Source organism: Denticeps clupeoides, chromosome 3 (assembly GCF_900700375.1).
Source record: "Denticeps clupeoides chromosome 3, fDenClu1.1, whole genome shotgun sequence".
Lineage (NCBI taxonomy): Eukaryota > Metazoa > Chordata > Actinopteri > Clupeiformes > Denticipitidae > Denticeps > Denticeps clupeoides.
Genome location: NC_041709.1, coordinates 18,013,519 through 18,037,178, shown reverse-complemented (window position 1 = coordinate 18,037,178; position 23,660 = coordinate 18,013,519). Strand labels below are relative to the sequence as shown.

At 45.8% G+C, this 23,660-nt stretch overlaps 3 protein-coding genes across 5 annotated transcripts; 1 reads left to right on the top strand and 2 right to left on the bottom strand.

Annotated features, from left to right (window-relative positions):
- Nucleotides 1–392: 392 nt before the first annotated feature.
- Nucleotides 393–5,341, bottom strand: clic3 (chloride intracellular channel 3). 2 transcript variants are annotated; one of them, XM_028972831.1, is made up of 7 exons: nt 4,611–5,341; nt 4,385–4,496; nt 3,072–3,181; nt 2,576–2,701; nt 2,074–2,180; nt 1,261–1,436; nt 393–1,058 (listed from the first exon to the last, which is right to left on the bottom strand). In XM_028972831.1, the coding sequence occupies exons 2-7, from the start codon at nt 4,418–4,420 to the stop codon at nt 894–896; spliced, it is 720 nt and encodes a 239-aa protein (XP_028828664.1). In that variant the 5' UTR covers nt 4,421–4,496; nt 4,611–5,341; the 3' UTR covers nt 393–893. The 2 variants fall into 2 exon arrangements, with proteins under 2 accessions (XP_028828664.1, XP_028828665.1); XM_028972832.1 differs by having other exon boundaries at nt 4,385–4,493.
- Nucleotides 5,342–18,273: 12,932 nt separating this feature from the next.
- On the top strand, nt 18,274–20,678 carry fut7 (fucosyltransferase 7 (alpha (1,3) fucosyltransferase)). 2 transcript variants are annotated; one of them, XR_003749211.1, is made up of 3 exons: nt 18,274–18,416; nt 19,104–20,237; nt 20,371–20,678. XR_003749211.1 is itself a non-coding variant. In XM_028973794.1 (2 exons), exon 2 carries the CDS (start codon nt 19,117–19,119, stop codon nt 20,155–20,157), a length of 1,041 nt encoding a protein of 346 aa, XP_028829627.1. In that variant the 5' UTR covers nt 18,274–18,416; nt 19,104–19,116; the 3' UTR covers nt 20,158–20,263. The 2 variants fall into 2 exon arrangements, 1 of the variants encoding a protein (XP_028829627.1); XM_028973794.1 differs by lacking the exon at nt 20,371–20,678 and having other exon boundaries at nt 19,104–20,263.
- A 697-nt stretch (nt 20,679–21,375) lies between these two features.
- On the bottom strand, nt 21,376–23,579 carry pou5f3 (POU domain, class 5, transcription factor 3). The gene is made up of 5 exons (XM_028973507.1): nt 22,565–23,579; nt 22,378–22,489; nt 22,161–22,291; nt 21,882–22,046; nt 21,376–21,755 (listed from the first exon to the last, which is right to left on the bottom strand). The coding sequence occupies exons 1-5, from the start codon at nt 23,318–23,320 to the stop codon at nt 21,498–21,500; spliced, it is 1,422 nt and encodes a 473-aa protein (XP_028829340.1). The 5' UTR covers nt 23,321–23,579; the 3' UTR covers nt 21,376–21,497.
- Nucleotides 23,580–23,660: the final 81 nt, after the last annotated feature.

Sequence of the window (23,660 nt, the reverse complement as noted above, 5' to 3'; positions counted from 1 at the left end):
AAACCTCGACTCCGTCACTTCGAAGTGCACTTTTCGGCCAACTTGGCATCGTTTTGTTACATTTCGGTAGGTTCCCTATAAAGTACACTACGTTGTAATTGAGTTGATGTTTCGGACACAGCAGAAAGAAATGTTCAACAAACTCGCGAAATCCCTCATTTATGAAATATTTTTATAATATGTTTTTGGGTGCAGGACAATTATGATCGATTGACGGTGTTTTCATTTATATCTCCAAAAGCTTTATTGTGTTTATAAAGGTATATACATCATAAAGGTACATATAAACATACGTTTATAAAAGTACATACAAACACTTATCACCATACATTTCAAAGAAAATTACGTTTTGCTAAAAAAAAAACACACACACACTATGATGCTGTATTTTGATTTATCATTGTTTCATAAAAGGTTATAACCATTATATTACAATCAATATGCTCTGAGGCATTTTACAATTGATGCTCATTTTCATGCAGAAAATGTTTGCAAACATTACATAACACAACAGTTAGAATCAGAATATCTTTATTGTCATTGTAACAAGTAGAGCGAAATTAGGTAATCTTGTTACAATGACAACAATATGCAGTAGATATGATGAGAAATGTCTTTTTCAGCCAAATCCATCAAATGTAACAGACTGCAGGCCCTCTGTAAAAGGCCCTTATGATAATCGGTCGCATCCATCCAGCTGGGTTCAAATTCGTCATTATTCCAAGTCTTATTCCAAGAGGCCCCCTGGTGAAGTACCATGACTGGCAAATGCCTTGTAATAGTAATTTCATCAAATTTTAAGAAGAGGGTGAGAATAGGGGGAAAAAAACATGATTGAGAACCACCGCTGTGCCAAACGTTAATCAATGTCATGTTGCTGCCTCTAGCCCATTTCACTTATTGAGGTATTTGGCTACTGAATGGTAGGCATGCAAAATCTCTGGGTCATTGGGGCAGCTACAACGAAACTCTTCCCGCTGGTAAACCTTCTCCAGGTAGCGTGTTAAACCCTTCAGTGCGGCAGGAATCACAAAGTCCCGGTATTTCCTACACACCACCTGAAACAGAGCAGAGGAGACATTTACATTGCTGACTTTATTGCAAATTAAATTACATTTCAGAAATATCTGTATATGAATCACATATCAATATGATCCAAATAAAAGTATAAAATAAAATACAATTTTATATTGATCTTTATTTCGGTATAAATATTCACCAGTTCAAGGTAACAGTATGTGTGCATGGAGTTTTACTCACTTTGACTATGTGCAGTTTGGGCAGAAGGTTGCAGTCGGCAAGAGTGAGTGAGTTCCCATCCAGGTAGTCCCGTGAGGACATGGTAATGTCTGGGTTCTGGTCCATCTCGTAGGGTAAAGGAGTCAACAGGTACTGATCCAGCTTCATCAGACTCTTCAGGAACTTTTTCTCCAACACTGGAATTGAGTACACACAGACACACACCACCACATAGCTCAAATTTTTTTGGACCATTTATTAACCATTTTTTCTGAATATAGTCAACAGTATCTGGCCAGGTGACTCTAGGACAATTTAATTATATAATACTACAGAGAAAAACATTTAAAAATATATTTTTTTATATAGGAGAAAAGATTTTCATCTAATTGGAATTGACCAAACTTACTGCTGTAGTTGCTAACACAAACTTAGCAGTCAGTGGAAAGAATGCAGGTGAATTGACACAAAAGGTACAATAGTATAAATTGTTCCAGCAAATCCAGTGGTAATTAGTGGTTCAGGTATGAATACATGCCTCTGAACAAAATCCAACCACAGTTGATAATGGCAGAATAAATTGGCTTTATGGAATTGACAGAGCCCATGTCAATCAACAACCTTATAACAATGTGTGTTTTTACCGAACACACACATTCAGTCTTTCACCTCTGCCTCTAGCTCACCCATGTCTCTTTTGGTACACACCAATCACAAGTTCACTCCTAATTACTCTTCCTCAGCCTAATTAAGGTTAGGTTGGGTAGGGTAGGGTAGGTTGGATAGGGTAGGCCCATATCCACAGCAAGAGGAGACCATCAAAATCATTCTTACTGTCATTGAGGCCGGGGTTGGGGTTTTTGATGTAGGCTGAGAACTTGTGGAAGATGTCATCTCCAGCACCGTTGGACTCTTTGTAGCGGCAGCAGAGCTTGGGGTACCTGGAATTACTAGACTACTTAAATTGCAATGTTCACGATTCATGAGCTCAGTCACTTGTCTTCTTTCAGTTTTTCCCGTTTGGAAAAAGCGGACCAACCAGTCTGGTTGTCTCACAAAGATTTGGCAAAAGATTTATGCCGGATGCCTTTCCTGACGCAACCCTCCCCCTCTACCTGGCCTTGAGACCATCACCAAGAAATATTCTGACACATGCAATGTCATTGGCTGGATCATACGTGCTCAGAAATCTCATGATTTACTTCGCCAGGGTACTTCAGTTTCAGGTTTCAGAATGATATTTGCTGAGACATGCACTGCATAGTGTGTGTGCACTGCATGAGTGTGTGTGTGGTCTGTTAAAGGTTGTGCAGTATGTTATTGTGAGCATACTCACTGAGGGGGTGCCAGGGTCTCTTCCAGGAACTCTTCGATCTTGTTAGTGTCGGTGCGCACCTCTCCATTGTAAATGAGGAACGGGGGCTGTGATCCTGGGGCCAAATCCTTTAACACCTCAGGGGCCCTGGGAACAGAGCATTACTTCAAATCAGGGCTTGTAGTTTGGTTCTTTTGGTAATGTGACTTGTTTGGAGCAATTGAAGAGCATTAACGGCTGAAACACTCATCTTCACATCAAGATAAAAAATTTTCACAAGCACAAAAACCAGCACATCAGTGGCCTCCCGATTGTCCTGATGACAGTCAAAGAAAAATAATTTAACATTTTTATTAATGGCAATCATTTTCACTGGGAGAGTTTTAAGATTATTATATTCACCTCCTTATATTTGCAGATCTGACACGTCCAATGGCAAGTCAGCATTAATTTCAGACACAGTCCCTGCCTATTACTGACTGTATTATCTACCAGTCAACGTTTATACTTCCCTCACCTTTTCATGTCCACAGTGGTGAGAGTGAAGTTAACTCCTTTGAGCCAGAGAATCATAAAAAGCCTCTGGCAGAAGGGGCAGTTCCCAACACTTTCCCCATCATTGCTGGCCTGCAGGACAGAAAAAAAGACCCACGTACCAGCATTACATACACCATTACCTGAAATATGTACTGAACAGAAAGGCAGAAACATAAGCAAATGATGCAGCCACTTAGGGCCAGCAGGGGGCTCCTACGAATGCCTGTGACAGAACTATTTTTTCTAGTGAAGTGATTGTCACATGTGATACACAGCAGCACAGCACACGGTGCACACAGTGAAATTTGTCCTCTGCATTTAACCCATCACCCTGAGTGAGCAGTGGGCAGCCATGACAGGTGCCCGGGGAGCAACCTTCCAACCTTCTGATTACGGGGCTGCTTCCTTAACCGCTTGGCCACCACTGCCCCGTACAATATTGTATTCCTGCAAAGCCTGAGAGTTAATACTACTGGTTTAATCAAGATGGTTGAGAGGAAACTATTGTCATCCTGCATTGCTTTTGGACTCTGCAGCTGAAAGTAATTCCAGAGCATTGCTGTGTGAACACTACACACAAGAATGGCACTGCTGAGTTATGTTAGTTACATTATGCATATAGTTATATATACAGATACATATACATACATACATATACAACACATGTATATACATACATTAGTTATATGATACTTTACCCTACAAGTCAAATTCAATATATATAAGTTAAATTCAATATATATGTATATCAGTAGAATACAATTCAAACCTATAGGAAGCCTACAGTGAATTAGGTAAAGACTGAGCATAGAGAGGAAAACCCAGACAAGACTACTTATATTGTGATGATTTTCTGAATACAATATTGTAATACCTAATATTGCAATATGTAATATTGTCATGTAAGTTCAGTTTTCAAGAGAGGCTTGCACAACACAAATAAAAAAATTGAAAAAATTCTAGTAATAAATCATGAAGGGCTAGTCAGTGCAATATATGAAAAACTTATTTTATCAACCTCAATGTTTTGAATATAATTGTAACTAATAATAAGAAGCCATGTCAGAAGTAGAACAACAACACTTGCACCTTAGATGCAATTTGTGCTCCTCAAATTGCACAGAAAGAGCAATGGAGACCAGGAAAATAGTTCAAAAGACCTGATACAGAAATAGCAACAAACGTTCACTGTCAGCTGTCTCTTAGATTTTAACACATAAGAGACCAGCTCTGCAAACTAAAAGAGGTCCAAATGATTTTGGAAAATGTACGATAATGATCTTTTCCTCTCACCTTGATAAAAAGTTCAATTTTCGGTGCCTCCGCCATCCTCACTTTCTTCACACTGTTCTCGGCTTTCACAGCCAAAACCCAGCAGGTGCAGGAAAGGGAATGCTGGGACCTGCTGGTAGGACATAAACCAAATGAATTTCTTAAGGGTCACAGTCACAGACAGCTACTCAGGTTCTTCCCACGCCAAGGTACTAAAAAGCTCTGAGAAATCTTCAGAAAATTCTACCTTATATTCTTCTTTCCTCTCCTCTCCCTCTTTCACCGGTGTCTTTCAAGGCTTGACTTTTTTTCTTCGATCTTACTTGTTCTTTCTCTCTCTCCACCTTACACACCCAGCCGTGTCTGAAAGTCCACGCCCTCTAGACTAACCTGTCAGACCTGTGCCTCAAAATTGACTGTCGGGGCTGTCAGAGCAGTTTCTCTCTAGGCGTGATTCATTTGGGCAGCAGTGTCCCTTGCAAGATGGTCACATGTAATTCCCTGCATTAGCAGTGGGAGTGTTTCACATGGCTGCACCTTTCCTTACGTTCATCAGGTACCAATTTGAAACAGTTTCAGTATGCATTAAGATCGACTTTATCATGTGGACAGAAATATGGAGAAACATAAATGAAACTTAAGATAACTATTGGTTCTTTTATACATGTAATTTGTTCTTTGGTGCAAATAAATAGTTCATAGTTCATCAAAACCAATGGCAAGGTTTGTCTAAATTGCTTTGATGACTTTTCGTCAATGGGAAAAACATTTATTCTCCTCTGTTGTGAAGTTGAGTTCATGCACTTTATTAAATATTCAGATGTGGTGGCAGTTCAAAACCAATAAAGTGAAAGCAGTGCTTGATAAAATAAAGGCTTATTAAGAGACATGTTTATTGTGAAATAGTAAAGGTAGGGTCCAACAGGCACACACTTGCAGATAGGAGTGACACTGCATTGTTAGTATAAACACTGCAACCCAACACCATTTGTGAATATTTCCTTTTTATAGAGCCATGAATGACCGTGCTGTCTCCCGGGTGAATCTAAACCATTTGTGTGCATGCAAATAGCAGTCAGTTGCAACTGGAAATGAAAAAGAAAATTAAATATGCATGAGTGAAATGAATCTTCCTGATTGGTCAGAGTGGCTTTGAATGGACTAATCTGTCAGCAAAGCACAGACCGTCATGAAAAACTGATGAACATACAGTACTGTGCAAAGGCTTTAGGCTGGTGTTATAAAATGCTGTTAACTAAGAATGCTTTAAAATTCTGAATAAAAATTGTGTATGTGTGTGTGTGGGTGGGTGGGGGGGGGGGGGGGTATTTACAAAATGCAAAATGAGCAATTAAAAGGAAGTGGTGTCACCACTTTTTGTCTTCAATCCAGCATCATTTTCTAAAGGAATACTTGCACAAAGGCAGAGGTTTTGTAGTATTATTATCAGTTGTATAATCAATGAATTATAGCAAAAAGGAGCTAATGATTATCAATTTCATGAACAAATTTAAACACAGTAATTTACTGAAACAGAAAAAAGATGTGTAGCAGGCATTTTTTAAAAAATTGTTCACATAATGGTTGGCCAAGGAAACCTAACGCAGCAGATGAAAAACACATCAATTTTTTTTCCCTTCAAAATCAGAAGATGTCCAGCAGTGCCATCAGCTCAGATGAGGCAGAAACCAGTGGGACCCAGGTAAAGCCATATACTGTCTGGGGAATCTGTCCAGAAGTCGTCATCGTGGAAGAGATGTGTGGAAACAAGATCAAGTGTACTCTGGGCTGATGTGATTTGCTTGGGTGTACCAGAAGGGCCTAGAGAGCAGTACAATAATGGGTGTCTGCATGTAACAGACAAGATTGGGCATAGTAGAAATATCTACTATGTGAGCCATAGCTTTATGGACTGCAAACTATTTTTATAACTATTTAGTTGCTCTGAGCTGTTTTTACTGTTATCTAAAGCAAATTATTTACTTTAGGCTCCTGCTGTGCCTCTTGGACTGTGAAGGGTGCCACATAGTGGTTAATATTATATGTGTTAACATCATTTTAATCCATGAACATCATTCTCTCTCTTGCTCTCTCATGCACAGTTATACATGCGTGCACCCCACCACACACACACACGTGAAAGTGAAACAAAATTCTTTTGTTTTTGGGCGTTTGTCAGAAGGAACTGGTCTCCACTCCTTATACAACACTCTTTGAACACTCTTTTCATTTTAACACAGTGTCATTGGTTTGTTTTCTAAAAGGGTTATAGCAGGGTGTCATGGCCAACACGCATCCAGCCCGCCAGAGAGCGCGGGAAGCCTGCAGCGTCGAGTATAAAAGTCGGGCGCTGCACGCTCTTTGTATGAGATTCCTCCACAGGAACGCAGACGACGAGAAATCCTGGGACTATGCTACTACTGTGGAGGTCAGAATCATTTTAGCGCCGGCTGGCGAATCCCACCACAACCAGCGGAAAGCTCCCCCGCTCACCCGAGGTTCAGAGCCCCCTGGTGAGCACCAAATCCCCCCCCTGCTCCGCCACCCGCTTCTTGCTACCAATCGCCCTCTGCTGGAGGAGGCCCAAACTCGGCCGACATCAGGGACAAGCTCTGGTGGATTCCGGGGTGCCATGAATCTGATCGATATTGACTTGGCCACCTGACTCCAGCTCCCGGTCACCCGGTGTGATCCACCACGTGCAATCATGGGATTGGATGGAAGCCCGTTGGGTTCGGGTCAAGTCCTGTTCCAGACCGAACCCCTACTCACCTACCTCAAACCCAACCATGTCGAAAACATGACCTTTTACCTGACCACGACTCCCCATGACCCCATCGTGCTGGGCTACCCCTGGCTGACCACCCACCAACCCCACATCGACTGGACCAAGAGCCAAATTAAACAGTGGGGACGCCAATGCTTCCACCACAAACCCCAACAGGCCACACCATTGAACCGCTCTCGTCCCCAGAACATCTATGCGGAACGACTTGGCCGATTTGGCGATCGATCTGCTCCCTGGCGCCTTACCATCGCGGGGCCATCTATACTCCCTCTCGCTCCCGGAATGGAGGGCAATGGACAAGTACATCTCAGCATCCCTGTCCAGTGGCATCATCCGCCCTTCCACCTTTTCAGCTGCTGCTCCATTCATCTTTGTTGGGAAGAAGGACGGGGGCCTACGACCCTGTATTGATTATCGCAAACTAAACGCGGTAACCAAGAAGAACCGGTACCCCCTCCCACTCCTGAACACCGCCTTCGATCTCCTGTCGGGGGCCACCATCTTTACCAAACTGGACCTCCGAAACGCATAACACCTCGTTTGGATACGGGAGGGGGACGAGTGGAAGACCAGCTTCATCACACCGTCGGGACACTACGAGTACCTGGTCATGCCCTTTGGCCTATCCAACAGCCCAGCCGCCTTCCAGGCACTTGTCAACGACGTCCTCAGGGACATGTTAGACCGGTTCATGTTTGTCTACCTAGACGACATCCTTATCTACTCCCCCAACCTCTCGACCCATATCTCCCACGTTCGAAAAGTCCTCCAGCGTCTCCTACAAAACCGTCTGTTCATCAAGTTAGAAAAGAGCACCTTCCACGCCACTGAAATCTCCGTCCTGGGATTCCACATCAGTCCCCAAGGAATCGCCATGGATCCGGTCAAGACCACCACGGTCACTGAGTGGCCTGTGCCCACCACCATCCGACACCTCCAAGAATTCCTTGGATTCGCTAACTTCTACTGCAGATTCATCCATAACTTCAGCAAGGTGGCCCAACCCATGACTTCCCTCCTCAAGAACAAACCCACAACCCTCCGATGGAACCCCCTGGCTCAGCAGGCATTCACCAAGCTAAAGCAACTTTTCACTACGGCTCCCATCCTAGTCCACCCGGACCCCCCGCTCCCTTTCACGGTAGAAGTCGACGAATCCAGTCTCGGTGTGGGAGTGGTCCTGTCCCAACGTAACCCTCGAGACAACAAATAACACCTGCGCATTCTTCTCCCGTAGGCTAAACCCGGCTGAGCAAAACTACGACGTCGGGAACAGGGAACTCTTAGCCATGAAATTAGCGCTGGAGGAATGGCGCCACTGGCTGGAGGGAGCGATCCACCCATTCCTGGTGTTAACTGACCACAAGAATCTGACCTACCTACAGAACGCACAACCCACGCCAAGTACGCTGGCCCATGTTCTTCACTAGAGGTGTGAACCTTAACTGGTCTCACGATTCGATTCGATTACGGTTATCATTGCCTCAATAGAACCCTGACTGGAACTTCCTGGCCACGACCTCTGCCTGCCCCTGACCTTGAGCCTGTCTGATCCTTCGGTTAAGACGTGAATCCATGCTCCCCTACCTTCCTGCCGACCAATACGTCCTCCCGTCCAGTCCATGCTCCCGGACCATCCTGAAACCAGCTGTCTTCCAGTTCTCCTCTGCCCTGGTACTTCCCACAGATCCCGAACTCACTCCCCGCTGCGCAGCAGCGCGTCCACTGCTTCCTCCCCATCCTCAGTCCCCACCAGTCTCTCCCTCACCGACCAAACGTGTCCAGTGTCCTCTCCCGGTACGACAGCTTGTCCCCCCGCCCATAGTATGTCTGCAAGTGCATCACCAGATTCCCCTTGTGACAAAAACATTTCTAAAAACCCGCATTCCACAAGTCCAAGGATGTCTGACCACCCTATTAGAACCCTTATTCAGAGCGACTTAGTATCAGTAGTTACAGGGACAGTCCCCCCCTGGAACAACTAAGGGTTAAGTGTCTTGCTCAGGGACACAATGGTAGTAAGTGGGATTTGAACCTGGCTCTTCTGGTTCATAGGCGAGTGTTTTACCCACTGTGTTACCCACTAGGCTACTACCATTCCATTTCACACGACTATTATTTACGACTTTTGAGACTGTGTGTACAGTTAAAGCGCGGCGCTGTCAGCGCCAAAAATCTGCGTGTTTTCCTAAATGTCGTGTCGTAGATCTCTGGACACTCAGAGGAGGGTCCGTTTCTCCTCAGTTCCCGCTTTGTGTGTGTGTGTTTCGAAGTGGCAGAAAGAAAATGCAGCTCTAAACGTGCTCTATAGATCAGGCCACCACAGTCACTACTGGCACTACTTTTTTAACGAGAACCTTTATGCCGGTGCCAGAAAATCCCCAAGCAACGTCATTATGATGGGATCGATTATGTTCTGCACTGCATCGATGCAATGTGTGCACCGCGATGCATCGATTATACGATTAATTTCAACACCCCTATTCTTCACCCACTTCAACTTTGCAGTATCTTATCTCCCCGGCACCAAAAACGTGAAGGTAGATGCACTGTCATGCCGATACGTCCCAGAGGCCGAGGACAATCAGCCCTCACCCATCCATGGCGATGTGGAGTCCCAAACCAGCAACTGTGCTGCCAAGCCTGCCTCACTCGGAACTCATCCTTTCAGTGACAATGTTGGAGCTGCCTACTGCTGCCTTCACCCGAAATACTTCCCCAACCACCCGCAGAGACACACCCAGCCTCCTGCCTCCCATACCAGCACCACGGCAGCATCTGCCGGTGGTAGATGTAAGGGAGGGGCCAGCGCCGGGTGATTGCTTCAGGGTCCTGCCTCCTGTTCTCCCAACCTCGCCTCCACGGGAGGTCCCGGAGTGCCCTGTGACAGAGCCAGAACACCCTTTATTTTGTCTGTCTCTGTGTGTATGTGTATGTTGTGTCCATATGTTGCCCCCGCTTTGTGTCCTCAAGATGGCACAGTAGGGAGGAAGTTCCTGGCCTGACTGCGCTGGTCCAGGGTGAAGTGGAGGAGCCCAAATATACCCCTTTGTTCAGACAGGTGAGGGCGCTCTCTTGAAGTTTTTTGCAGTATGGTTTGGAGGCTCCTTCTTAGCGGCTGTGCTGGACCCTCCAGTAGCTGGTAGGGAGGGTGGGTCAGGTGGGGGCTTGGGTCCGCCTCCAGAGGTGCGGAGTGCTACAGAACCCCCTGGGTGGCATGGGGGTTCATTCGGGACTGGAAGGAACAGGGTCTGCTCATCCCAACTGACGCAGAAGGGCCTGAGCCGTGAGGGGCCCGATGAAGCCCCTACAATGACAAAAGGGATATGCAGTGGCAGGAGCTGCACATCGTCTGAAGGCACAGCACTGCAGGTGGCTAAGTGGTCGCTGAAGGGTCTGGGCCTCCCTGGGCTTAATGGATCCGAGGTGGTAGTAGCCTAGTGGGTGGTAGTAGTCTAGTGGCCTAGTGGGTAACACACTCGCCTATGAACCAGAAGACCCAGGTTCAAATCCCGCTTACTACCATTGTGTCCCTGAGCAAGACACTTAACCCTAAGTCCTCTTCTAGGAGGACTGTCTCTGTAACTACTGATTGTAAATTGCTCAGGATAAGGGCGTCTGATAAATGCTGTAAATGTTAATGGATTAAGACTCCCATAAAACTGGAACGCAGCAGGTGCTCCACCATTAAAGTTGACTCTGTCACTAACCGTATTGTCACGGCCAACATACCACCTCAAGCCCACCAGAGGGAGCAAGATCAGCCGGGGAGACAGCTACTCAGAAGCGGAAGAGAGAGCAGGCAATGCAGAGTACAGGGAGTGCAGAATTATTAGGCAAGTTGTATTTTTGGGGAATAATTGTATTATTGAACAACCATGTTCTCATTGAACCCAAAGAACTCATTAATATCAAAGCTGAATGTTTTTGGAAGTAGTTTTTAGTTTGTTTTTATTTTTAGATATTTTAGGGGGATATCTGTGTGTTCAGGTGACTATTACTGTGCATAATTATTAGGCAACTTAACAAAAAACAAATATATACCCATTTCAATTATTTATTTTTACCAGTGAAACCAATATAACATCTCTACATTCACAAATATACATTTCTGACATTCAAAAACAAATCAAAAACAACTCAGCGACCAATATAGCCACCTTTCTTTGCAAGGACACTCAAAAGCCTGCCATCCATGGATTCTGTCAGTGTTTTGATCTGTTCACCATCAACATTGCATGCAGCAGCAACCACAGCCTCCCAGACACTGTTCAGAGAGGTGTACTGTTTTCCCTCCTTGTAAATCTCACATTTGATGATGGACCACAGATTCTCAATGGGGTTCAGATCAGGTGAACAAGGAGGCCATGTCATTAGTTTTTCTTCTTTTATACCCTTTCTTGCCAGCCACGCTGTGGAGTACTTGGACGTGTGTGATGGAGCATTGTCCTGCATGAAAATCATGTTTTTCTTGAAGGCTGCAGACTTCTTCCTGTACCACTGCTTGAAGGTGTCTTCCAGAAACTGGCAGTAGGACTGGGAGTTGAGCTTGACTCCATCCTCAACCTGAAAAGGCCCCACAAGCTCATCTTTGATGATACCAGCCCAAACCAGTACTCCACCTCCACCTTGCTGGCGTCTGAGTCAGACTGGAGCTCTCTGCCCTTTACCAATCCAGCCACGGGCCCATCCATCTGGCCCATCAAGACTCACTCTCATTTCATCAGTCCATAAAACCTTAGAAAAATCTGTCTTGAGATATTTCTTGGCCCAGTCTTGACGTTTCAGCTTGTGTGTCCTGTTCAGTGGTGGTCGTCTTTCAGCCTTTCTTACCTTGGCCATGTCTCTGAGTATTGTACACCTTGTGCTTTTGGGCACTCCAGTGATGTTGCAGCTCTGAAATATGGCCAAACTGGTGGAAAGTGGCATATTGGCAGCTGCACGCTTGACTTTTCTCAGTTCGTGGGCAGTTATTATCGTGACCGTAAGATACTTAATGCTCCCACTTTGTCCACCCCAGACACAGGCAACACGCAAAGTATAATTCAAACAGTACATTTTATTTGTTGGTTAAATAAAATCAGACAAGATGCATGTTGGGGGCATATGGGAATAACACTGCCAGGAACGGTTCCACCTCATTAGTACTGCAGGGTTGATGCCACCCTCCCCGGTACACAAATCATGACAACAGTTCAGAGCACACGTACAAACCCACAATTCATCAGAAATCGGAGATCACACCAAACACACGTTTACAAACCGCAAGTGAAGCACCATAAATGCACATTTTAAGAGGGTTGGGTGGGTAATAAAATCAGTATGGTGACAAACCAAGCTGGTTATCTTAACCCCCATACACACAGCATTACTAATTATCTAATAACATATACCTATATAAAAATACCTATCTAATAAGAAAAAGATCTTAAAAATACTGGTCGGGCTCCCCCCGACCAGTATGAAAACTAATCTACCCAAACCCACGAAACAAATGGTCACACGAATTGTCAAACCGGAAGTGTTCACAAGTTGGTCTCCAAGCGCTCCACTCCGCAGCTGCGCCGTATCACGCAGTCCAGGATCCCGCGAACACGCCCACGTCACCCTCCGGAATGCTCGGCAACAAGCTCTGCCCAGTTCCCGGCCAGGCCGTATGAATGAAAACGTAACAAGAGTAGGCGCCGTTCCACTCTGTCCACGCTTCCTTCTTTCGTCGGCCGCCGTCGCTATACGCCGGTTATTAGTGTTCATTTAGTCCCGGACCCATTAATGAGCACCAGTCAGTAAAAACCAAAAAACACACATTACAGCCAATAACACTGTACTACAAGCCACTGTACTTGACATTATTTTGCGCCTTGGTTTTTCCACACGCTTCTTGCGACCCTGTTGACTATTTTGAATGAAACGCTTGATTGTTCGATGATCACGCTTCAGAAGCTTTGCAATTTTAAGAGTGCTGCATCCCTCTGCAAGATATCTCACTATTTTTTACTTTTCTGAGCCTGTCAAGTCCTTCTTTTGACCCATTTTGCCAAAGGAAAGGAAGTTGCCTAATAATTATGCACACCTGATATAGGGTGTTGATGTCATTAGACCACACCCCTTCTCATTACAGAGATGCACATCACCTAATATGCTTAATTGGTAGTAGGCTTTCGAGCCTATACAGCTTGGAGTAAGACAACATGCATGAAGAGGATGATGTGGACAAAATACTCATTTGCCTAATAATTCTGCACTCCCTGTATAAAGGTCAGGTGGCCAGGGGGGACGCTGCCCTCTCTTTGTTGAATTTACTTCCCAGAGCCTTCCTTATAAACACACTACTGAGTTTGATTCTTTGACCACGACCTTTGCCTGTCCTCGACCTTGAGTTTGCCTGCCCCTTTTGCTACAATAATACGCTGTTACCCCACCTTCCCGCCACCCAAGATGCTCTCCCATCCAACCCATGCTCCCGGATTGTCCTCAAGCCAGCCGTCTTCCTGTTCTCCTCTGTCCCGTCTTCACCAAGCTGGACCTCCGAAATGCATACCACCTTTACTTTACTTTTACTTTATTTTATTTAGCAGACGCTTTTATCCAAAGCGACTTACAAGAAGAAGACACCAGCAATTCTCGTTCGATTTCTATAGAATATTGAGTTTACAAACTAAGAGCCCTGATAAGGCTCAAACTTGTCAGTGAAGAGCATGCTCAGAGATTGTTAGGTGCTAGACGAAGAATTAATTATAATGTATTTATTATAATGTATTTATAAATTTTTGTATTGTTTGTGCAATGTGTACGCATGTGCGTGTGTAAGTGTTAGATTTGTCTGTAATATTTTTCGAACAAGAGGGTTTTCACCTGCTTCTTAAAAGTGGTGATAGTCTCGGCTAGTCGTGTGGAGGAGGGCAGGTTGTTCCACCAGCCAGGAACAACAACGGAGAACAGAGATGATTGGAATCAGAGACCCCGTGAAGAAGGAATTTTTAGTCTCCTTTCGTTTGCTGATCTGAGAGAGCGTGCAGGAGTGTAGCTAGGTAGTATTGTATTGATGTAGGAGGGCACAGTTCCATTTACAGCCCTGTAGGAAAGCATCAAGGATTTGAACAAGGATTTGAGCACCTACCAGGAGCCAGTGGAGGGAGGTAAGAAGAGGTGTAACATTGGTGTATTTTGGCTGATTGAAGATGAGACGGGCTGCCATATTTTGGATCATCTGGAGTGGTTTAAAGGGTGACTGCAGAGGCTCCAGCCAGGAGAGAGTTACAATAGTCGAGTTTGGAGATGACCATTGCCTGGACGAGGAGCTGCGTAGCCTGTTGCGAGAGAAAAGGCCAAATCTTGCGAATGTTGTAGAGAGTGAACCTGCAGGATCTGGAGATCGCAGCAACGTGATGGTTCAAACTCAGTTTGTCATCTATCCAAACTCCAAGGCTTTTTGCAGATGCCGTGGGTGTTAACAGTAGCGAGCCAATTTGAATTGAAAGGTTTTGCTGAGGGGAATTGTTGCCCGGAAAGATCAGAATCTCGGTTTTTGATAGATTGAGCTGGAGGCTCAATTTTTTTGTTGCTATAGTAGCATCTTCTGGTGGGAATGACAGATATAGCTGGGTGTCATCAGCATAAGAGTGATAGCCCTGGAACCCCTGTGGTTAATCTAGAGAGGACAGATGTCTCACCTCCCCATGATACCTTGAAGGACCTGTCGTGAAGATAAGAGGTGAACCAATCTAGTGCGGTTCCTGTAACTCCTGAATCAGAGAGTGTGGTGAGAAGAATTTCATGGTTAACTTTGTCGAAGGCAGCAGATAGATCAAGTAGGAGAAGGACAGATGATCTGCGGGCAGCTCTTGCAGCACGAAGGTCATCCATCATTGCAAGGAGGGAGGTTTCAGTTGAATGCCCTTTCCTGAAACCAGACTGAAAAGGGTCGAGAAGATCATGCTCATGGAGAAATGAGGAAGGTTGAGCCAGGACTGCTCTTTCAAGAATTTTTGATAGAAAAGGAAGGTTGGAGACTGGGCGGTAGCTATCCGATAGAGACGGGTTTAATGTGGGTTTTTTGAGCAGGGGAGCAATGACAGCCTGTTTGAAAGCAGTGGGAAATGTTCCTGTTGTGAGTGAGGAGTTTAAGACGTGTGTCAGAGCAGGTAATATGGTGGGCTGTATGGACTGAAGGAGGTGTGAGGGGATTGGATCCAGGGAGCAGGTGGTGGGGTGACTAGACTGGAGACACATGTGTTTAGACACATCTGATTCCAATAGCCCAGCCGCCTTCCAGGCACTAGTCAATGATGTACCCTTCCTGGGTTTCCACATCAGTCCCCAAGGAATCGCCATGGATCCCGTCAAAACAACAGCAGTCACCGATTGGCCTGTGCCCACCACCGTCCGTCACCTACAACAATTCCTTGGGTTTGCTAATTTCTATCGTTGTTTCATTCGTTAAGGATAAACCAACACAACTCTGATGGAACCCCAGGCTCAGTAGGCATTCCTCAAACTCAAACGGCTCTTCACCATGGCTCCCATCTTGCTCCACCCAGACCCCCAACTCCCTTTCGTCATCGAAGTTGATGCATCTAGTCTAGGCGTGAGATCAGTACTGTCTCAACACAATCCCCTTGACAATAAATTATTGTCTCCCAAAGACTAAACCCTGCAAAGCAGAATTACAATGTCGGAAACAGGGAACTCCTGCCCATAAAATTGCCACTGGAGGAATGGCGTCACTAGCTGGAAGGGGCGGTCCACCCATTTTTAGTCCTAACCAACCAAAAGAACCTGGCATATCTCCAAGACACACGATGCCTCTATCCACGGCAAGTACGATGGGCCTTATTCTTTGCGGGCTTTGAATTCACCGTGTCCTACATCCCGGGCACCAAACACGCTAAAGCTGATGCCGCTGATATGTCCCGGAGGCTGAGGATAATGCCCTTGCCCTCGTGTACCACCCTGGAGATAGGGTTTGGGTTTCCAACCAAGGACCGCCCGTGTCATCCAGCCCCCCAATATCTGGAATATCTTGTGGCCTGGGAGGGCTATGGGCCAGTGGACCGGTCCTGGTTCCCCAGAGAGATATTCTGGATCCTGTCCTGCTCCTGGACTTTCACGACGACTTTCACTGCTCCACTCCCGTTACCACTCACCTCCTGCCTCCCTTTCACAGGCCAAGCACCTCCGGTCATCCTCTCCAGCTCTTCCAGTGTCTTCTCCCCATACAACGACTTGTCCCCCGGCTCCAAGCATGTCTGCAAGTGCATCCCCAAATTCACACATTCACACGTATGTATGTTTTCAGTTCCTGCCAATCACCACACGCCTGCAGATTTAATTTTGGTTTGTTCCTTTGTTGTTTCCCCAGTTTTGGCCCTTGTGCCGTTTTTTCCTTTGTGTCTAATAAATCCCATTTGCAGGATGTCCCATTTTCATGCTTCTTTCCCCCGCTTCCTTCTGCCCACAGACATGACAACAATTTATTTGTAAGTATATTATGTTAAAGTATCGCAACATGATGTTATACCTATGCTAGACATAGTATCAATTAATTAATCTATGCTTTTTGGATTCAGCAAGTAAATGTTGAAATCCCCGCAAATAAATATTGCTCTCTAGTTTAAAGAAAATATCACTTTGTGAGATTATTTAACACTAATACGAGTTCCCCTAGCCTGTCTATGGTCCCGAAGTGGCTAGAAATTATGATAAATAGAGTGCTTTGGCCATTCTGTTTCGCCGTTCAGAGAGGGGCAGCACTGACGATCAGATCTGGAATTTGTCCCCTTATGTCATCATAAGGGGAAAGGTTCCCTCCCCTTTCTCATGCTTTGTCTGGCCAGAGAGTTTCCCACCCCTCTCCTAAAAAAGGAACTCCACCAACCACCATGGCTTCGAAACATGCGAAGCATTGCAGTTGCTTGGTGATTGATGTAAAAATGAGCACAAATGTATTTTTCACGCAAGACTCTGAAGAACCAGTAGGTTAATTAGGTTTTATCTGGGAAAATTGCAGAAAATACTTCCTGTCTGCGCCAAACATCGTGGTTGGTGAATGGTGTTGATGACGTCATATCCGCAAATGCCCGCTCACTTCTATATGCCGCTCTCCTCCTAATCCCACCTCTCTCCTCCTCATTAGCATTTAAAGGTACACACAGTGCATCCTGAGGAAATCTCATTGTGTCACTGGCTAAAAGTTAGACAGTGGTGTTCTGCATATACAACCAACAGGTATGATTTTCTTTCTTTCCATACTAATTTCCACTGTTGTGCATTTAATCAGTCCCTCAATAATAGACGTCATCGAAATCAATATCAAAATAATTAGTGTTACACATTTTCAGCTTTTCTTCCACAACAGCTATAGGAGGAAATGAATCAACATATACATGTACTTCCCCTTTTTGTCTATATGTTTATCAGGAGTCTTTTTGAAGCTTTAAGATGTTTTGAGAGGGCACATGAGCATCAGAACCAGACCACAGAGCAAAAAATAAGTGCCCTGGTCTGCTAAGTCACTTACTATGGGAAGACATGGCACCAGTATGCAGTATGAAAAGAACAGGCCCATTCAAAAACATTTATCCCCAAATAGAACAAACCTCACATCACAGGGTGGTAGTAGTGGGTAACACACTCATCTCTAAACTAGAAGACCTCAATGTTGCAGGTTCAAACCCCGCTTACTACCTGTGTCCCTGAGCAAGACACTTAACCCTGAGTGTCTCCAGGATGACTGTCCCTGTAACTACTGATTGTAGGTTGCTCTGGGCGTCTGATAAATGCTGCAAATGTAAACTGTAAACATATTTGATACAAAGGATTGCAGGATTTCCAGATAATGAAAGTCTGTAGATATTACTGACTCATACATAGCCATATGTCCATCTAATTGAAAAGTGATGCAATGAAATGAGAGACATTGATGACAAATTCTACTGGTGGATGTTGAAAGTGGATACTATTTTATGGTTAATGCTTCACGGGATCTCTAAATCTGAAACAAGCCTCACGCATAAAGAAAACTACTCTGAAAGCATGAGTGACTCGAGATGGGGGAAGGGAGCATACAGGAAGGGAAACGTGTGTCTGACTGACAGAGGGTGTGCTTAAAAGACAGAAAGAAAAAAAGATTAGTGATCCTCGGTTTCCTCAGCTTTTCATTACACAGTGATGTCTCGACAGAGCAAATAAGCAGCATGGATGCTCTACCAAGGACAGCCCGACTGTAGAACCGTCTGTCTCAGCGAGAGCATGTGCTCCTCTTTGGTAAGAAACCCCACTCTTAATACTAGATATACTAGAACATGACAGCTCATTGCGAGCCTTCCAGACTGACCCACTTCCTACTCAACCTCAGTCTCATATCAGTGCTTTAAAGTGCATTGAAGCTGTGAGTTTGTTTTATCAAGAGCATAAAGTAGATGACATGCACAAAAATGAACATTTCTTTACCATATGATTTTTTTCTCAGCTGACGTGATGGTCTAAAACTTTGACTTTCGATATAAACCTGAAACACAACCATTTAAAACAAAAGTCACAAATTCTTCTGCACATATTTTATTTTACAGCTGAGAAGCATCATTGGGTAGATTTATAACATTATCTGCATGGGTGTGGAGGTTTATGTCAGCTACCAGAAAACATACTGTTTTACTATAATAGAACAATGCAAAGTGTGTTTCATGAAACACATTCTGCAGACTCTTTGTCAACTCTAATGCCATCATCATGACCAGCTTCAAAATGATGATCTTAATGCGATTAAGTAACCGCAGCCAACACGTATCCAGAATAGAAACTTTACGAGCTTAAATCCAAGAGTGTGAAATGCTGTTACATGCTGTTTGTCATAGATGGTCCAAGAAAAAATAATATGCAAGGTATACAATAATGTGGTATGCAAATATGAGGAAACATCTAAAAAATCAAACATATTTTCCCTTTACACAGTTTTTCTTGGAAAATGCAAAAAATGGAGACGTCATTCAAGTTCATTGTTCTGTCAACAACTAGCTTTATTTTGGTGGCCATGTTTTTGAGGCAAGACTCTGTGCTGAGTGTCACCCAGGAGTCACCCAGGAATGTCACCATACTACTCTGGTACTGGCCTTTCAGACGGACACTCAGCCTGGAGGGTGACATGTGCCTGGAGTGGTATGGCATCCCCAACTGCATGCTGGTAAATAACCAGTCCTTCTTCTCCAGAGCAGACGTTGTGATCTTCCATCACCACGAGCTGAAAACTGGCCAGCAGCACCTTCCTCTGCACCTTCTCCGCCCAGAGAAGCAAGCTTGGGTCTGGCTGTCCCTCGAGTCCCCGCAAACCAATGGCAACTTACGATGGCTGGCTGGACACTTTAACTGGGTAATGTCCTACCGACGAGATGCTGACATCCCCATACCTTATGGGGTGCTGCAGCCCAAAGTGTCGAAAATGTCTGAGTTAGCCGATACCACGGTACCTCAAAATAAGTCTGCATTGGCCTGCTGGGTTGTAAGCAACTACAAACCCTTTCACAAAAGGAGCAAAGTATACAATACGCTAAAGAACATCATACCAATAAAAGTGTATGGAAGATGGATGAAGCAGCCTCTAGACAAACAAAATTTATTAACCACCATCTCACAATGCTATTTCTACCTGGCCTTTGAGAACTCGATATCCAGAGACTACATCACTGAAAAGCTTTGGCGAAACGCATTCCTTGGAGGTTCTGTGCCCGTGGTTCTAGGCCCACCCCGGGAGGAGTATGAAGCAATCATACCAAAAGACTCATTCATCCACGTGAATGACTTTGACTCTTTGGAAGCCCTGGGGGAATTTATGAAGGATCTGTCTAGAGATGAAAAGCGCTACTTGTCTTACTTTGCCTGGAGGAGGACGCACAGCGTGAAAATGATCACAGACTGGAGAGAGCGGATGTGCAATATCTGTACAATATTTCCTACTCTACAGTCAGATAAGCGGCATCAAGATTTAGAGGCCTGGACAAAGGGCCAATAATGGTGTTTGTGCAAAACATTCACACCTTAGATATGATATTACAGCTGCTATAAAAAGACTAGCATGTTAGAACTCTTTCAATTCAAGAACGAAACATTATAAAAAGTCCTGCGAGTTACAAGTTAAGGAAAATCTAAGCACAGAACTTTCTCTGCAACAGATTGAAAGGCTCCTCAGCTTGGTTAAATGTAACAAAAGCACAATTGAAATAAAAGATTGATCTCCCTTATATACACACACACTTGCCTATACAGCCCTTCTGATTATTCTGGTTGTTTAGTTCAGAGCTGGAGTAGTTTGCTTATAATAAAAGAAAAAATAAATAAATAAATCATTCAAATAGAGTTATGGTGCAGAGCCTCAAAAGTATTTTACAAATGCAATAAACAAAAGTCTCATCAGGGGGTTCCATAAGATTATCACGCACTCACATCTGTGCAACTAAACCGAAGTACGATTTTGAAGTGACACCAGAAGCTCGCTGAATTGCAAAAATTGATTTACTGTTGGTTTAAATAAGCAAGTCCATTAAATGTTAATTAGCAAGACTGCACCAATCATGGTTCATACATTTCCAGCAGTTCCCTGTAGTCAGTGGGAGTGAAGACACAGCAGCATAGATGTTTGAATGGCAGGAGGATTTAATTGCTATTTTACAGAGAGGCACCGCTGGTCAGCAAACAATTAGTGGGTCACGCAATAAATTATCATATTTTCATTTACAGGTGTTTGGTTAAATGAGTATAGAAGAAAAAGTTAAGGCACAAAATGGCTTTTCCTGAAGGAGAGAGAGGAAAAAAAAAAAAAAAAAAAAAAAGTTCATAGCAACATACAGTAGCGGCAGAACAAATCATACTCTTCCCATTGCTTACTCTGTATGCTCTCCACGGTAAGTAAATTAAATTTATACAATTTTTAAAACAAATTAGACCTATGGGCTTGTTGATTGACTTAAAAACATTTAATATAAGAAATTACAAAAATACCACATACAAAAAAGTAAAAAATTATGGCCAAATAACCAATGCCTATGTGCAAAATAGTGTCAAAACAAAGACAGGCCCCTCTCCCCCCCACCGATATTGAAGTCACTCGATCACCCAGGCTATTTCAACTCATAGTCAAGCTCATGACCAGTAAACATGACTGGAAAGGGCAGGGTACAAAGCCACACAAGCTGGAAGGCTTGTGGTTTTGCCAGAGAGCAGGGGACTTTCTGGAAATACCCATCCGAGTCCGGGTGGTTCACCACCTCACCTCGATCACCCATCTTCCTGCAACACTTCCGGCTGCTGCCAACAGATGGTGCTGCGGCAGCCACAGGAAGTAGGACGGGGCAACTAGCTGGTCAAGTGACCCACCAGCCCTGGGTGTAGGGCCTGCTTGAAGACATCTGGGCGGTGTAAGGGTGGCATGTAGAGGCCAGGGGCCGAGGGGTGGGTGGCAGAGGGATAGCCTTGGCCCGGTAGGGCCGAAGCCCCCATGTGAGGCGGGGGAGGGCTTTGCTCATAGTACTGGGCCTCAGCACACTCCTCATCAAATGGGAGAGCTAGGCGTTTCCCCTTCTGCCTGCGGTTACAGAACCACACACGAACCACCTGAAGAAAATAAATAAGTGCATGAAGTAGGGACTCTTAGCTCCACCAGTACAAAGTGGACCTGAAATAAAGAACTAAAACTTCACCGGAGACGAAGAGCCAGAAAAGGAACTGAAATTAACTCACATCTCTCTCCAGGCCGAGGTCATCAGAGATGTGTGTGATTTCCTGAGTGTTGGGTTTGGGACATTTCACAAAGTAGGACTCCAGGGCAGTGCGCACGGTGCCCTCCAGACTAGTTCTCCGCTTTCTCTTCCTGGTGTCCACGAACACCCGTTCAATTTTGTACATCTGCAAGAACGAGACCACAAGCGTGACTTGTTGCCAGAAAGCATCGAGGCCAGGCCAGTCTTCATAAATCCCGCTGGCCTTCAAGATCACCTTGGCAAGAGAAAAGAAACTCACGTCTTCTGGGTTGTCTGACATCTCTGCTTCCTTCAGCCACTTCTGAAGCAGTGGCTTGAGTTTGCACATGTTCTTAAAGCTGAGCTGGAGCGCCTCAAATCGGCAGATGGTCGTCTGGCTGAACATCTTCCCTGCACGAACATACAGATGGCCTTCTGTTAATATGGTGCTACGTTCCGACGGGTGAGATAGCACTGTAAGAGTACCGAGATCTTACCATAAAGGTTGCCCAATGCCAAGCCAACATCTGCTTGAGTGAAGCCCAAGGTGATCCTCTTGTGCTTCAGTTTCTTAGCAAACTGCTCCAGCTCTTCTGTTGTGAGGTTCTCCTAACAAGACACCAGGAATCAGAGGGTCCCGTAACACCCGCATTAACATGGAAGTTAGACGGCGGGCCTACTCACCTCTTCCTCGGAGTCGCTGCAGCCTCCGCTGGAGGAGCCCCTGCTCCGGGGCGCACTCGGAGCCTGGCCGGTCTGGACCGTGGGCGCGGGGCTGCCACCGTAGAAGCCCGAACCGGAGAAGCCCGTGGTGGGCGGAGAGGGGGAGAGGGACGGGGACGACCCCGAGGAGGCGGTATTGGCGGCCTGGGCTGCCATGCTGCCGTTGGGGGCCGCGATGTGCGGGAGGCCGGGCCAGAAGGAGGAGCCCCACGGGGCAGAGTAGTAGACGTTGTGCGCCATGGAGGCGGCCGGGGTCGGGAACGGAGACTGGAGCTTGGTCTCCGTGAAGTCGTCGGCCGCCTCCTTCTCAGTCTTTATCTCCGGCATCTTGATCTGCTCGCGGGTCTCCGCGATGGGCGGGCTGAGGTTGGCGGGCTGCGCGGCCGTCGTGGCGCCGGCGACCTGGCCCGTGTACTCGGGCGCGGTGAACGGGTACCAGTGTTTGGGCTGCGTGAACTCGCCGGCCTGCACCTCCGACGCCCGGTAGTCGCCGCCGCCGACCCCCGGGAAGGGGAAGAAGGTCTGCGGCGGGGCGGAAGGGACGGCGTTGAAGGCGGTCTTGTTGAAGAGCAGGCCGGGGTCCTGGAGCATCGCCGGGAACTGCAGCGCCGCGGCGGCGGCCAGCGCGTCCTGGCCCAGCGCGGTCGCGTACATGGCCCGGCCGACCTCGTACGGCCGGGGGCTGCAGTCCGCGGGGCTCTGAGACCGGTCCGACATGGTTTCACCGAGGGTTCGGCTGCGCTGCAGGGCTTCGAAAGTCGCGAACTTTCTTTAGGTCGCGGTCGCCATCGTCCAAAGTCCCCAGATAATTACGCAATTAAACCCCCCAAAAGCGCGCCGTGCAGGAGGGGGTGACCGCTTTATTCCAGTGATAAGAGTCCAGAGTCGACACCGGAGCGGGCGGATCTCGAATCCCCGTCTCGGACCCCGCACACCTTTTCTTGATCAGCTGGAGTTGGAGGCTGGGGGGGCTTAATGGCGTCCTGCGCTCCCATTGGTCGGCGGAGACAATGAGGCCCAGCTGATGGTGAATTTGTGAATGAACTTGAATCCGTCT